Source organism: Chiloscyllium plagiosum, unplaced genomic scaffold, assembly GCF_037043375.1.
Source record: "Chiloscyllium plagiosum isolate Xiang-an unplaced genomic scaffold, Cpla_swu_hap1 HiC_scaffold_19, whole genome shotgun sequence".
NCBI lineage: Eukaryota > Metazoa > Chordata > Chondrichthyes > Orectolobiformes > Hemiscylliidae > Chiloscyllium > Chiloscyllium plagiosum.
In genome coordinates this window covers 12,406,628-12,422,656 of record NW_028270157.1, presented here as the reverse complement: position 1 = coordinate 12,422,656, position 16,029 = coordinate 12,406,628, and the positions used below count along the sequence as shown (strand labels likewise).

The 16,029-nt window shown below is 39.9% G+C and overlaps 1 protein-coding gene across 4 annotated transcripts in view; it reads right to left on the bottom strand.

Annotated features, from left to right (window-relative positions):
• usp15 (ubiquitin specific peptidase 15) overlaps positions 1-16,029 on the bottom strand; it is a 115,262-nt gene that overhangs the window by 63,422 nt on the left and 35,811 nt on the right. For 3 of the 4 annotated variants that reach the window (XM_043709977.2, XM_043709978.2, XM_043709980.2), the window contains one exon: positions 8,029-8,174. In XM_043709977.2, the coding sequence (XP_043565912.2) occupies positions 8,029-8,174 (146 nt within the window). Of the gene's footprint in view, positions 1-8,028; positions 8,175-12,427; positions 12,586-16,029 lie in introns of those variants that run through there. The other variant, XM_043709979.2, reaches the window with a different exon arrangement.

The following is a 16,029-nucleotide window of genomic DNA, read 5'->3' as shown; positions in this document are numbered from 1 at the left end:
AGTACTCAATTAGCATATGCTGGCAAAACTCAGCAAACTTCTCAATATTAAATGTGGTTCAACGAATGTCCAGCACTTGTTCAAAAATCCAGGTGTGCCAAAACTCAGAGATCTATCCCTGAGTTACCCAGTCAGAACAGATGGAATAGCAATAAGAGTACAACAATGACCACTCAGAAACAAATTGTTACCCAGTGCTGACATATTTCCTCATGGCATATGTTGACTGAGGACATCAGCAACTTAGGTAATGGTGCCACACAATATTAAACAGTACTTCATCTAAGCATCCATATAATGAAAGAGGTTTCAAGGAAGTCAGCACGTCGGAGCTATGTAAGCATTCCTTCAGAGAAACAAATGTGTGGTCAGCACATGGAGAATGGGAGTGTCAAAGGGAAAGAAACCAAAGTGTTGAGAAGTGTTGTACTTATACCATACCGGGATAAGTGATTTAAGAGTTTCAGTTGAGTGTTACAAGAAGTTGTAAGAATCATATATAACTAGGCTATACACAGCATGCAATTTTCTTTCTATAGATACATTTCTGTTGCATTTACTTCTGTTACATTCTATACTGTTGGGCAGAGGACTGATGTTTGGCAGCTAAAGTCTGATAAAAAATAAAATGAAGTTAGAGATAAAATGAAGAAAGGAGAAAAAAGGAAATACGAATAAGCATGCTGTTAATAATATGATGAAACAAACATTTGATATATCACTAATAACGTAAACTGGTATCATGTTTTCATTAATGTTCTTATCACTGAAGTTGGTGGTACTCAAAACACTTGCAAAAAGCATTTCATGGATCACATTTTTGCATTATATAACTAAAATTAACTGACAATCAATTTTTGTTTATTAATCATCATGTTGTCATCAGACTGGAATATAAATTTATCACAATTCAATCTGACAACTCGAAGTTTTTTGAAAAACAATTTTGATAATTTATACCTTGCCAGTACCCATTTTGTTTTGTTGAAACTTGAATACTTGAAAGTAATTGCCTAATCTCTTGAAGAATCAGTTCCCATTTTATGGGATTTCTGCGACAAAAATGCACTTTCAGTTAATTTATCCAATTTTTACGTAGTGATTTGACACTTGCTATTATGGATGGAACAAACATATTGCTACTTTAAAATGAGATGGTTCCTCAGAAAGGGTGGTACATGTATGGAATGACCTGCCAAAGGAAGTGGTGGAGGCTGGTACAGTTACAACATTTAAAAGGCATCTGGATGGGTATATGAATAGGAAGGGTTTGGAGGAATATGGGCCAAGTGCTGACAAATGGGACAAGATTAGGATAGGATATCTGGTTGGCATGGATAAGTTGGACCGAAGGGTCTGTTCCTGTGGTGTACATCTCTATGACTCTGACATAAGCTGTTGTGTTATGACAGATCGGATATACAACTATATTTTTAATGCAAAATTTACTTTGCACCCATTAAATTCAGGTAGCTCTACCTATTTATATGATGTTTATTCTGGTGAACTGGAGATCCATTTGAGGCAATTCACTTTATTTGGAGACAGAACTTTTGACTTTACATTTGAATTCAGATCCTAGAAACACAGATTCAGTGAATACCCTTTGTAACTAACCAGCTTACACCTAAATTTTTAAGAGACCAATTATTGTATCACAGCTTCAAAATATGAAGCTGACTTCCAATTTAAGAAATGAACCAACAAGATTTTATAACAATCATTCAGCTTTCATCCATGGTATGATTTGAACACATGGCGGTAGGGTTAACAACATATATTTTTAAAAAATTAAAAAGACTCAAGGGCTAAATGACCAACTCCTCTTCCAATGTTACCCTCTTTCAGTGGATAAATGGTTTGTGATATGCAACAAGGAAAGGGAGATGAATCATAATCATGATTACTTATTAATAGTTGAGTATTATGCTCAGAGATGGTTGCTGGAATGGTCATTTCTTCTTTCAACTTGCATTTTTCTATTATAAAATCAAATCATTAGATACTTCATTGAGATTATGTGGGTTAATCAGAAGCTCAGTCAAAGAATAAGGTTATAAGGAGTGCCTTCCAAAGGAGACTGAGGTGATAAAGCAGAATAAAGGTGGGGCAAACTGAAAAGAGAAGATACAGGTGGTCTTTTTAGATTAGATTAGATTAGATTACTTACAGTGTGGAAACAGGCCCTTCGGCCCAACAAGTCCACACTGACCCGCCGAAGTACAACCCACCCATACACCCTACATTTACCCCTTACCTAACACTACGGGCAATTTAGCATGGCCAATTCACCTGACCTGCACATCGTTGGACTGTGGGAGGAAACCGGACCACCCGGAGGAAAACCACGCAGACACGGGGAGAACGTGCAAACTCCACACAGTCAGTCGCCTGAGGCGGGAACAAAATCTAGATAGTGGTGTTCAAGTTGAAGGGTCAGAAAATATTAGAAATAAGGAGGAATGGTGTTGTAAACAAATTTAAATACAAGGGGACAAAACTTGAAACTTAAATTTGAGTCGCACTTTACAGTAAAATCTCCTGACCATTGATAAAGTTTGCTTGCTTTCTGTCATAGCCACAATCTAAGGCAACCCAAATTGAGAGCAACAGAAAGTAAAATCATGGTTTATCTGCTTACAACCCCAAATGCACATTTCCACTTCCCCTTGATAAGTTTTCAATTCCTTACTTACACAAGGATCCAGCTACCTCTGCACTTAGAAATATTCAAGGATTCTGCTTCCATTATCAAATTCAGGGAGAGCTCCAAGTACTCAACCTTCAGAAAAGAATTTAACTAATCTGTTTTAAATGGATGACCCTCATTTTTAAATAGTGGCCCCCAGTTCTAGATTCTGCCATAATAGAAAAAATTCTCTTTATATTTACTCAATCAAGACCCCTCAGGATATTGTATGTTCCCATCAAGTTGGTTTTGACTTGATATTTGAAAGGGTGTGGCGCTCAAGAAGCACAGAAGGTCACGCAGCATGAGAGGAGGAGAGTCGATGTTTCGGGCATAAGCCCTTCGTCAAGGTTCCTGATGAAGGGCTTATGCCTGAAATGTCAACTCTCCTGCTCCTTGGATGATGGCCGACCTGCTGTGCTTTTCCAGGGCTACACGTTCTGATTCTGATCTCCAGCATCTGCAGTCCTCACTTTCTCTTACTCTTCTAAACTCCAGCAGATAAAAGCCTAACCTCTTCTCATAAGTCAAACTACCCACTCCTGGTTACAGTTAAGTAAACTATCCCTGACATATGTCCAATGCATTCGAATTCTTTCTTAAATACACCAGCTGCAGTCTCTCATCTGTCATGTTTAAGTGAATGATAACACACTCCACTTTTGTATTCAATTTCCCCCATATTAAGCAACAACATTCAAAACAGAAAGTAGCTAGGAAAGCTTATTCTGGATCTGCACATTAACCATTTGCAATTCATGCATGAGCACATCTGATCCAGCTGCACCGCAGTCTCTAATCTTTCACCATTTGAATAACAGTTTGTGCTTTACTCTTTTGACTTTTGCAACTGATGAACATAGGGCTGAATTGAGACTATGGAGAAACTGAAGAAAATTCTCAAATGAAATGTCTTCCAGAATACACAAAGAAATACAATAAACCTAACTGCAATTTATGGCCATTTTAGCAGCCGACAAAATAAAAATAAAGAGGTCTGTCATTGCACCAGTAAATTGCATGCTGCTGCTCAGTCAAATGATTAATGTTTATGTATGCAAGTCTGACATCAAATTGGAAGAGATCCGAGACTTACTTCACAGAACCACCTAGTGATTGACAATGAAAAATATAATGGCAAATTTGGCATAGCGATATACAACAGAAAATGTGACCACAAAGGCATCAAAAATTGACATCAGGAAAACTCGATTAACAGACAGTTAGTGAATGTGTTACGCAGTGACAAAATATGACTGAATTTTACATCCAGTTTGAAAGGGGGAGGAATGAGTCTAAGATTAGAATTTTAAATTTAAAAGTACAACTATCTGGGCATGAAAGCTGAGCTACTGAAAGTGAACTGGGATACAAGGCTAGGGAATAAATCAGAGAAATGGCAGGTATGTCAGGGGATATTTGAGAACACAATTAATACGTTCAGATGACAAAGAAAAATTCTCAGGGGAGAACTCACCATTGATGGTTAAGTAGTAACCAAAGCATCAAATTTATGGAAAAATTATCTAATTGCATGAAGACGAGTGGCAGGTCAGAAGATTAGACAACATATAAAGAAAGGGCAGATGATTAAAAGATTAATCAGGAGAAAGAAATTAAAATACAAGAGCAAACTTTATAGAGATATAAAAATATATAGCAAGAATACCTACAGGTATTTGAAAAGAAAACCAAGTGAGTGTTCGCCTCGACAAAGAATGGAGTGATAATTTCACAATTATTCATTCATGGGTTGTAGGCATCACTGTGAATGGGCCCACATTTGTTGCCCATTCGGTAGTGGTAAGCTACCTTCTTAAACTGCTGCAGTCGATATGGTGTAGGAATACCCTCAATGCCATTAGGGAAGGAGTTTCAGGATTCTGACCCAGCAATACTGAACGAAGAGCAAAATATTTCAAAGGCAGGATAGTCAGTGACTTGGAACGGAACTCGCAGGTCACGATGTTCCTATATATCTGTTGCTCTTGTCTTTCTAGATGGCGTGGAGTTGCAAGATGCAGGTTAAGGAGCCTTGGTGAGTTTCTCCATTGCAACATGCACATGGTGGTGCTGCTGCTAACACTGATGATGGAGGGATGCAGTGAATGTTTGTGGATGTGGTGCCATTCAAGCGGGCTGCTGCTGTGCACTGTTCGTTGTTGAGTTTCTTGCGTGTTGTTGGATCTGCACGCATCCAGGCAAATAGGGAGTATTCCATCACACTCCTGAGTTGCATCTTGTATATGGTCAACAGCCTTGCGAAATCAGGGATGAGTTATTTGCTGCAAGATTCCAAGCCTCTGACCTACTCGTCACAGTATTTATATGGCTTGACCAATTAAATGAGAATGGTAGCCACCAGGATGTTGATAGTGGCAGATTCAGCAATGGTAATAGCATTGAATGTTAAAGGGTGATGGTTAGATTCTCTCTTGTTGGAGATAGTCATTACCTTGCATTTGGGTAGTATGAAGGCTTTTTGCCACTTGTCAACCCTCTTCCGCAGTTATATTAGTACCAACCACCACCTTTTCCTCTGTTACATTGATGACTGCCTCAGCGCCACCTGTGCTCCCACTAGGAGGATGAACATCTCATCAATGTCACCAACCCCTTCCACCTGACCTCAAGTTCACATGGACCATCTCCGATACCTCCCTCCCCTTCCTGGACTTCTCCATCTGTCTCCATTGACCAACTCAACAATGACATCTACTTCAAACCCAACTCCTACAGCTACTTGACTACACCTCCTCCCACCGCACCCCACCTAACTGTAATAATGAGATCCCTTGCTCCTAATTCCTCTGCTGTATCTGCTCCAAGGAGGAGCAATTTCACTCGAGGATACCCTAGATGTCCACCTATTTCAAGGACCTCAATTTCCCCTCCCACGTGATCAACAATGCCCTTGAGGGCATCTCCTCAACTTCCTGCACCTCTGCCCTCAAAGCACACCCTTCCATTGCAATAAAGATAGGACCTCCTCCCTCCCAGTCCTCACCTCCCACCCCAAATCTCTGGATAGAGCACATTATCCTCCAACTACCTCAGACCCCTCCACCAAAGATATTTTTCCCTCGCCACCCTGTTTCACAGAGACCATTCCCTCTGCAACTCCCCCATTTGAAAGGGTGTGGTGTCAAGGAACCCTAGCAATACTAACATCAATAGGAACTGGGGTGGGGGGGAAAATCTCCAATTGTTGGAGCAACACCTGATACAACAGAAAATGTTTGTAATTATAATTGAAGGTCAGCCATCTCAACAGGAGTTATTCAAGGTAGCATCCTGGGCCCAACCATCTTCAGCTGCCTCATCAATGACTTTCTCTCCATCCTAAGGTCAGAAATGGGGATGTTCAGACATTGAAGTAACCTATGTCCAAATGCAGCAAAATCAGGACATAGACAAGTTAGGCAAAGTGTGGGGCTGGAAAAACACGGCAGGTCAGACAACATCTGAGGAGCAGGGGAGTTGACAGTTTAGGCATAAGCCCTTCATCAGGTATGTGGAGGGGGAAAGGGGCTGAAGGACAGAGGGGGCTGGTTTGGGGGAAAGGGAGGTTGGGGTATCTGGTTGGCATGGACGAGTTGGACCAAAGGGTCTGTGTTTCTGTGCTGTACATCTCTGACTATGGGTAATCATTGTTTTAAACTCTGATGTGAGAGCAACATCTTGTCACTATCTCCTAAGGTGTTAAAATTCTGTGTGAACTTTCTGCCAAATACCTTCAGTGAAAACATCTGATGTAAATTTGACACAATGTAATCACCCCCAGGCTCAGTATTTACGTACAGGAGACTATTTAACCCATTATGTCTACACTGGCTCTCAGTGAATTTTTCACTGGAAGAGCCATTCCTCTGCCTTCTATCCATTACTCTGAATGTTCTTCCTTTATAGATATCTCTCTGACTCAGATTTAAAACAACCCACTGAACCTACCTTCAAGACAATTCGAGGCAGTGAATTCCAGATTGCATCTTGCTATCCAATGTTATGGTTATATTATGGTCACTGTTTCCAAGAGGATCTTTTACTCTATTTATTATATCTGCCTTATTAACCATCAACAGATCCAAAACAGCCTGAACCCTGGTTGGATCCAAACATTTGCTCTAGGAACCTGTCCCAAATATGCTATGAATTCTTCCTTTGCCAATCTGACTATCCCAATCTACATGAAGGTTAGTCACCCATGATTAATGTACTGCCTTTGTTATGTCCTCATTATGTCATGACTCATTACCTGTTCCACTGTAGAGCTGCTGTTAGACATCTAAAGTTTGCACCTACTAGTGTCTTCTTTCCCTTTTTATTCTTGACCTCCACCCTGGATAGTGGCTGAATAGCTTTGTTAGTTGGATGGCTGCTTGGCAATGCAGAGTTACACCAAAAGCATGGGCTGAATTCTTGCATCGGTCTCATCTTCTCAATGTCGCCCTTCACCCGAGGCATGGTGACCTTCAGGTTACACTCCCCACCAGTTGCTCTTCTCTGGGGCGATGGTGGATTTACCTTAAACAGATCTCTGGAGTCCTTTATGGCAGACGCAGAATCGCTAAGTATATTCAAGGCTGAGAAAGATGTTTTTTTTTAAAATCACTAAGGGAATCAAGGGTCATGCGTAAAAGTCAGGAAAGTAAAGTTGAAGATCAAATCAGCCATGACCTTATTATATGACAGAGCAGACTCTGTGCTGAATGGTCTACTGCAGCTCCTCCATTTTATAGTTTTCACTGAATTATACAAGATCTTGAACAGTTTAACAATGTGGATGTGGAAAGGATATATCTTCTGGACGAGCTCAGAACTAGGGATCACTGCTTAAAAATTGGGGTCAACCTTTAGGATAGCAATGAGAATTGCTGGCTCTCGGAGGGTTGATTAATAACATTTTAACGTTTTAAACTCCGATGTGAGAGCAACATCTTGTCACTATCTAACTTTGGAATTCTGTCTTGGAAGGCAATCTCAATAAATATTTTGAAGGTGGAGGGAGATTGATTACCTTGCATATCAAGAATCTCGGGTTAGTGGAGATAGATGGGCATGTGGAGTTTGAAATAGAAAAAGATCAGCCGTGGTATTATTGAATGGTGGAGCATCCTTGGAGTGCCAATGGCCTCCTGCTGCTTCAAATTCATAAGTTTTGATGCAAGACTTGCAGCATTTACTTATTAGCAAGATTTCCATAAGCCTTTTCTAAGATTTGAGACTGGAAATTAGAAATTGCAACTCATTTCAGAATCTTTGAACCTATATTTTGACCCCTTCACCTTCAATTACAAATATAATTCAAAGTGCGGATACCAGATTTTAAACTACTATACCTGCCCTTGGTATAGTCCTGCATCTTGTATCGTGCTATCAGGCTTATTCAAGGGTTCGAACGTGTTGCTCATATACTTATTCCACAATCTAATTTCTTTCTCTTCTGGTATACTAAATAGCTTCCGCATCTCCTTTTCGATCGTATCTGAGATTCAAAACAAAAACAATAGGGAATCAGTTTTGAGACGTTAATTTGGAAATATCTTCTGTGAGATGTCCAAAGCAATTAGTTTTTGTTTATTCAAAAACAAATAGAACATACTGGAGAAACTCAAGACTGGCAGCAGCTGTGAAAAGAGAAACAGAGTTAACGCTTTGAGACCGGTCTGACTCTTCTTTACAATTTTGTTTTAAAATTCAACAGTGTGATGACAACATGATTAGTCTTTAGCTATGTGCCTCTGTTCAAATTGATTTTCCAAAGTGGAGACTTTCTGAAACTCTGGATGACGTTCAAACATGACATACAATCTGTATATTGCACAGGAATTCATTCAGTGACAACATCCTTTTAGATGTTTATAGCTAATCAAGTGACTCAGCATCCTACAACCTTACATTCAAAATTTTCTAAGAACAAAATGTTAAAGGAACATGAATGATGGAAATAAAACAAGTGGTTAGTGCATGAATTAGAGAGTATACTAGATTCACTAAAGATTAAACAACAAGTTACGCAACGAGCAAAGCACTTCCCAAGTAATGAAATGGCAGCAGAAAATACTAGAAACATTTACAGGTCAAATAGCATCAGTAGAGAGAGAAACATTAGCTTCATTTAATGATTTTCTTGAGTTAGCAGATTTTTTTACAAGAAATGATGAACTCATTGACCTGCAAAGAGTCGTCAAGTCAGGCTTTGAGTCACGGTATTTGAATTTTTGTGGCACAAAGCCAACTTTGGACACACTTTTACAGTATTTTTTACAGAACTTCCCACATTAGACATCACTGAAAAAAAGGTGAAAGCATCATCTGATTAAGTACTAAGCTTCATGGAGCGAGGTGGTCCAAAATTCAAACTCTGGTTGACGCAGACCAATTTGTTGAGCTGAAATGTGGTCTCAGATCTACAGATTCCCAATGATGGAAGGAAAATAATTGGTCATAGTTCCAATTTACATTTATCATTCCTTATCCTTTGAGGATTAGTGGCCAGTGAAAATAGAATCAGATTCAGTAGTGCTCCTCAACAGTACAGATACAGCTCAAATAAGCAGCCACTTCGAGATGATATGATAGCTTATGGATGCCATGGATTGGAAAAAATATCTGACTAAGAGCCTTTGCCTTTTGTGGTTTGCGGTGAATAAGAGACAATGAAGCTAATGAGCCTGGGAGAAAATTGAAGCCTGCATAGAAGGTTTTCAAAATACTCTTTAAACCTCTTCACAATCTAAATGGGACTAAACATTTGCAACAGTTATCAAAAGGCTACTTTATGCAGAGTGCAATTCTGCATTCTAATGCATTTAAATATTGCTAGTTTTACAGTATAAACATTTCTCACGTTTATGTTCTTTAAATTAAGAACACAATCTGAAGATATGTTTGGCTCAATATTGAATCAAAAACTCTTTTGAAACACTATCAGTAAGGCTTTGCGTTCTCGGTGTTGTCATCATAAAAGAGGCTGAGATACCATCTGGATTACTGAAGCATACATTAAGCTACAGGAAACCCAGCAGGATTTTGCTAATACTTTCCTGTATTCCAAGCACTGGTCAGGATATATTTCTCGAGATCCTCCCTAAACAATATATGCCTCTTGCATTTCTCCTTCATAGTTTTAAGACCCTAAAATAAGGACTAGCCTATATTAGAAAGCTAGATAATCAGACTTGTCCAAGCACAACAACAGAAAGCGCATTTGATATTCGTATGGGAAAAGGGATTACAATTCATGAAGCATTGAAAAGTACTTAGTAATGTGGGAGATACTCTTAAACAACTTTGGCATTCATGTCCCGGTGAATCATACAACTAGGGATGTGGTTAGTGCTTGAAACTAAAGGACAGGGATTGGGAAGGATTCAGGTGAAGAAAGATCTGGAAATCTAAAAAGAAAAATATAGATAATAGGGAAAGCGTAGTGATTTGGTTGAAAACAAGCAGAGTGGGTCAGAGTTTAACAGTCATCGCGTTTTAGCGATTAACTCTTATGCAATAATTGAAAAAGAAATCAAATTAAAGGCTTTTGACCTGAATGGTCAATAACTAACCTCTATTAGAGATGCATGTTCACAAGGGAACTAAAGTTGGGAAGTACTCTAGGGAACAGAGAGTAGGAAAGCAGATATAGCCTTGTTAGTCAAGGATGACATAAGGAAGTGAGAGAGAAAGGATTTTGACTCAGATCGAGTAGTAGAACAAGAATAGGAAAAGGATATTAGGAATAACAAGGATCAAAAACACTGATAGGAAAAGTCTACACGCCGCCCAACAATACTTACACAGCATTAACTGAGAAATAATTGGCTGCTCGTAAAAAGGAAACTCTTGGCTATTTTAATCTTCAGTGTCATGCTTGCTGGAAAGGCACAGCAGGTCAGCAGCATCCAAGGAGCAGGAGAATCAATGTTTCAGGCAAAAGCCCTTCATCAGGGATCATTCCTGATTAAGAGCTTTAGCCCAAAATGTTGATTCTTCTGCCCCTCAGATGCGGCCTGACCTGCTGCGTTTTCCCAGTACCACATTCTCAACTCTAATCTCCTGCATCTGCAATCCTCACTTTCGCCTATTTTAATCTTCATATTGACAGAAGCAATAAATTCATAAAGGTTGCCCAGAACATTAATTTGAGAGATATTTTCATGACTTCTTGGAACAACACATTATGGGATGAACTATGGTTAAAGATATTTGAGATCCAGTGTTGAGCAGTGAGAAAGGGATAACTTGCCATCCCATAGTAAAATATCCACTGGGAAAAAGTGATTTTATAACACAATTTCAGCTTAAGTTTGAAAATGACACAGTCTAGTCCCAAACAAGTGAATTATTTAAGTTGGGGGAACAGCAAGCTAAGGTTGATTTGCTAGATTGACAGTAAATTGATCTAACTGTCTTGGGAGACTCCTTCCAGATGGAATATCATCTGTTCTGGCTGTACAGGCTGACTCACGATGCAAAGATGAAGAGTGTGGACTCAGGGTTGATTGTTTCTTTTTCCCTTCCACAAGGCTCTCTTTACTGCCACCTATTTTCTTTTTTGTCCTGCTTCTTCCATGTCTCACTTGACTGAGTTTCCAGTAGCAAGGACTTCCCATTCAATGATGATGAACTCAGGCAACTCGAGGACTTGTTTGCAGGCATGGGTAACCCGTTAGTCTTCTGCTACAGCAAGCTAGCCACAGAGCATGTCTTTGGGAATGCAGTGTTCGTTCACTCAATCCACGACCAAGCCAAAGGAATCACCCTGATTCAAGGCAGCAAAAATGCAGAGGATCCCTGCATGTGGATGTACATGTATAATGGCACTCCTTCCTTGTAGGAAATCCCCAATCTCAAGTAGAAGAGAAAGCTGCTCAGCCACTTTCCTTGGCATTCACAAGTTCTCCATGCTTTCTTGCTATAAAACAAGGGTGCTGAGAACACCAGCCTTGCATCTGAAGAGCTTTATCTTTTAGTAGTTTACCTTTAATCCACATCCCTTCTTAAATTTGACTTCATGGCTGTGGCCTGTGAATCCAGGTCAAATTGCTGCAAAGTGGGAGTCTCTATGGTCTGTAACTTGAGTATTCTTGAGGTTGACTGCCAGCCTAAATTCACCTACAAGTGCAGGTGAATTCGTTATGTAATGCACACACAGCATTAACAACGAACAGCAATTCAAGGACTAGGACTTTATCCACTTGGTTTGGCAAGAAGTTTTGAACGAGAAGAGATGGAGTCAGGATGCAGTCCTGTTTAACATCTTTCCTAAACTTAAATGTATTTGATGTCTAACCATTGTAAATTATGAACTGTGCAAGCTTTTGTGGAAAGGAATGAAGTACAGGAACCTTGAAGGACCTTAGGGCTGCACTATTCAGGGCACTTTCTCACTTCAGTAATTACAGAAGTCTGTTGACTGTCAATCTGCCTGTTTTGAAGGTACACGGAGGTCCAGAAAAGATGTATGAAGCCAGGATCTACTATCTGGTCAGACCAATGTGAGATTTCCTCAATATACAGCAATGAGATATCTCAGTAATTACTGTGGTCACTGTGATCTCCCTTTGGCATTGTATAAACTGACGATGCTTGCATCATGTAGGTCTTGAGGCACAGACCTCTCCTTCCATCAGTGACATAGAAGTTGATGGAGATGCTGCAACAGTGTCAGTTTTCCACCCTTGATTTCTGTTGGGATACTATATTTCCCATGGCTTTACCAGCAGCGAGAAAGTCAATTACCTTCTTGATGTCTACTGTGGTAGGCTCACTGCCCAGGTCTTCTAGAAAGGCTTGAATGACGCAGTTTCAGTGACTTATGTTTTTCTTTGCATTGAGTTTGATGTAATGCTCCACATACTTTTCCATCTGCTAGTTACGTTCAGTGGTGAGTAGCAGTCTTTGTGTTCAAAGGAGTTCACAGAGTTGCTGCTGAGCCTGTTGCTTTCTTAAATTCTTCAAATTCCTCTAACGTGGCTGGATTCAGCAGCAGATTGTATGTTGTTTGGGTAAATAGACAAACATATGGCAATAAACAGTGGGAAACATTTGAACTAACAAATTCAAAATGTTTAACAAGAATACATTTCATTAAAATACATTTACCCCTTACCTAACACTATGGGCAATTTAGCATGGCCAATTCACCTAACCTGCACATCTTTGGACTGTGGGAGGAAACCGGAGCACCCGGTGGAAACCCACGCAGACACGGGGAGAATGTGCAAACTCCACACAGTCAGTCGCCTGAGGCGGGAATTGAACCCGGGTCTCTGGCGCTGTGAGGCAGCAGTGGTAACCACTGTGCCACCGTACCACCCACCAACATAAAAAATGGCTAACTGAAATATTAAAGAACGAACAAACAGCACAGCACAGGAATAGACACTTCGGCTCCCCGACACATGATGCCTTTCTAAACTAAAACATTTTTGCCTTTACGTGGCCCATACCCTTCTACTCTCTACCTATATCTGGCATATCTGTCAAGATGCCTCAAACATTGCTGTTATATCTGCCTCCATCACATCCTCTGGAAGCACAATCAAGGCACTTACCACCCGCTGTGTAAAAAAAAACTTGCCTCTTACATCCCCTTTTTACCGTAAACCTACATCCTCCTACGAATCGACAATTCAGCCCTGAAATAAAATTCCAAATATCTGTTCTATCCATGTCTCTCAACTTTGTAAACTTCCATCAGACTGCTCCTCATCCTTTAATTTTCAAGTGGAAAAAAAAATAAAGTTGTCCAATCTCCCCTCAGTTAATACTCTCCAAACCAGGCAAGATCCTGGTACCCTCTCCAAAGCCTCCACACCCTTTTTGTAGTGCAGCAACCAGAACTTTACACAATATTCCAAATATGGCCTAACTAAAGTTCTATACAGCTGCATCATGACTTGCCAATTTTTATAGTCTCTGCCCCAACCAATGAAGGCAAACAAGCAAATGCCTTCTTGCCCATTTATCCACTTGTGTCACCAAGTTCAGGGAACGGTGGGCCTTTACGCCATTTGTTCATACTATTAAGGGTTCTGCCATTTGCTGTATACTTTCCTCCTGCATTACCTTCCAAAATCCATCACCTCAAATTTGTCCGGATTAAACTCCATCTGCCATTTCTCTGCTCAAGTCTCCAATCTATCTATATCCTGCTGTATCCTCTGGCAATCCTAGTCACGATCCACAGCTCCCAATCTTTGTGTAGCCTATAAACTTACTAATCAAGCCACCTAAATTCTCCTCCAAATTATTTACATATATTACAAACACATGGGTCCCAGCACTGATCCCAGGCACTGATCTCCAGTCAGAAGCACACCCTTCCATGCTACTGTCTTCTATGATTAAGCTATTCTGTAACTACCTTACCAGGTCACTGCGGATCCCATGTGATTTCGCCTTTTGGATCAACCAGACACGAGGGACCTTATCAAACACCTTTCTAAAGTCCCTTTAGAAAACCATCTACTGCCCTGCCCGCAATCACCTTTGCAAATTCCTCAATAAACACAATCATGTTTGCGAGACATGACCTAAGTCCACTTCTTCCAAATATCAATAAATTCTATCCTTAAGAATCTTCTCCAAAACTTTCCTGACCATTGATGTAAGGTTCACTGGCCTGTAATTTCTTGGATTATCCCTGTTGGCCTTCTTAAACAAAAGAATGTCAGCTATTCTCCAGTCCACTGGGACCTCTCCTGCTACAGAAGAGGGTACAAAGTTTTCATACAAAGCCCCAGCAGTTTCCCCACCTGCTTCTCTTAGCATTCTGAGATAGATCCCACCAGGTCCTGGGGACTTGTCTACCTTAATGCCTTTCAAGATATTCAACACCAACCCCTTTTTTGTTTGCACTGACAAGCTCCAAAATATCAACATACCCTTCCCAAGGCTCATCATAAAGCATCCCCTTCCCCTTTGTGAATACTGATGCAGAGTATTCATTAACGACCTCACCCACCTCCTCCATGGATAAATTCCCTTTGTCCTTGAGTAGACCTACCCTTCCCCTAGCTATATTCTTGCCCCTTATGTATGCATACAAAACACTTTGGCATTTTCCTTAATCATGTTTTCCAAAGACAGTTTATGGCCCCTTTAAACCCTCCTAATTCCTTGTTTCAGTTCTTTCCTGCTATCATTGTATTCTTCGAAGGCATTGCCTTCGGTTTCCTAAACCTTACATATGCCTCAATTTTCTTTTTGACTACGTTCTCAATTTCTCTTATCATCCAAGATTCCCAAATCTTGCTATCCTTTTCCTTCATTTTCCTGGGAACATGCTGGTCCAGATCTCTGATCAACTGGTCTTTAAAAGATTCCTGCATGCAAGATATGAATGTAGCATCAAACTGTTATCTCCAAGCAAACCACTGGTTCCTCAGAGGCAAGGACTGGTGAAATCACCGTAGACGATAAGAAAAATATGGATGTGGTACAAATATTGTGCTATCTGTCTTCATAATAAAAGATACAAATCACATGAGACAGAGGGCAATGAAAAGGGTAATGAGTGACAAGCTTAAGACAATTAATAGCAAAGATAGACTATTAGAGAAATTTTAGCTACAAATGAAAACCAACAACAGCAACTAAAATCCAAAATCTTCCAGACCAGATGTCCCATTGCTGAGAGTTCTAAAAGAGACATAGTGACGTATTGGCTACAATTTTCTAAAACTTCCTAAATTTGAGAATGGTTCAAATAGATGGCGCTATCTAATAAAACACCACTATTCAAGGAAGGAGGGAGAGAAAGAAAGAAAAAAAACAGGGAACTACAGGCCAGTTAGACTGAGGTTGATTGCTAGAAATATGTTGGAATTAAGGAAGTTTTTTTGGGAATATAATTAATAATGTAGATAAAAGACAACTAGAGGATGTTGCATACTTGGACTTCCAAAATGCATTTGATAAAATGCCACATAAAGTTAGCATGTAAGTTAAGGGCTCAAAATTGCAAGCAATAAATTTGCATGAATAGAGGACCTTTTTATTATACATTCATGGGGTGTGCTATTCACTGGCTAGGTCAGCATTTATTGCCCATCATAAATTAATGGGCAAGAAGCAAAGGATAAGAATAAACAGGGTATTTTCAAGTTGGCTGTCTTTGACTAGTGAAATGCAGAAATGATCAATGCTGAGCCCTCAGTTATTTATAATTCATCTGATGATTTAGATAAAATACAAGTAATCAGAGTTTTCTGACAAAGTTAGATGGGGGTGCAAGCCAAGCAGGACACAAAAAAGCAGTAAAGAATATGCAAACAGATTAGGTGGGCAAGGTGACAGATGTAAAATTCATTTGGGGATGTGAGACTGCAAAGTTAGAG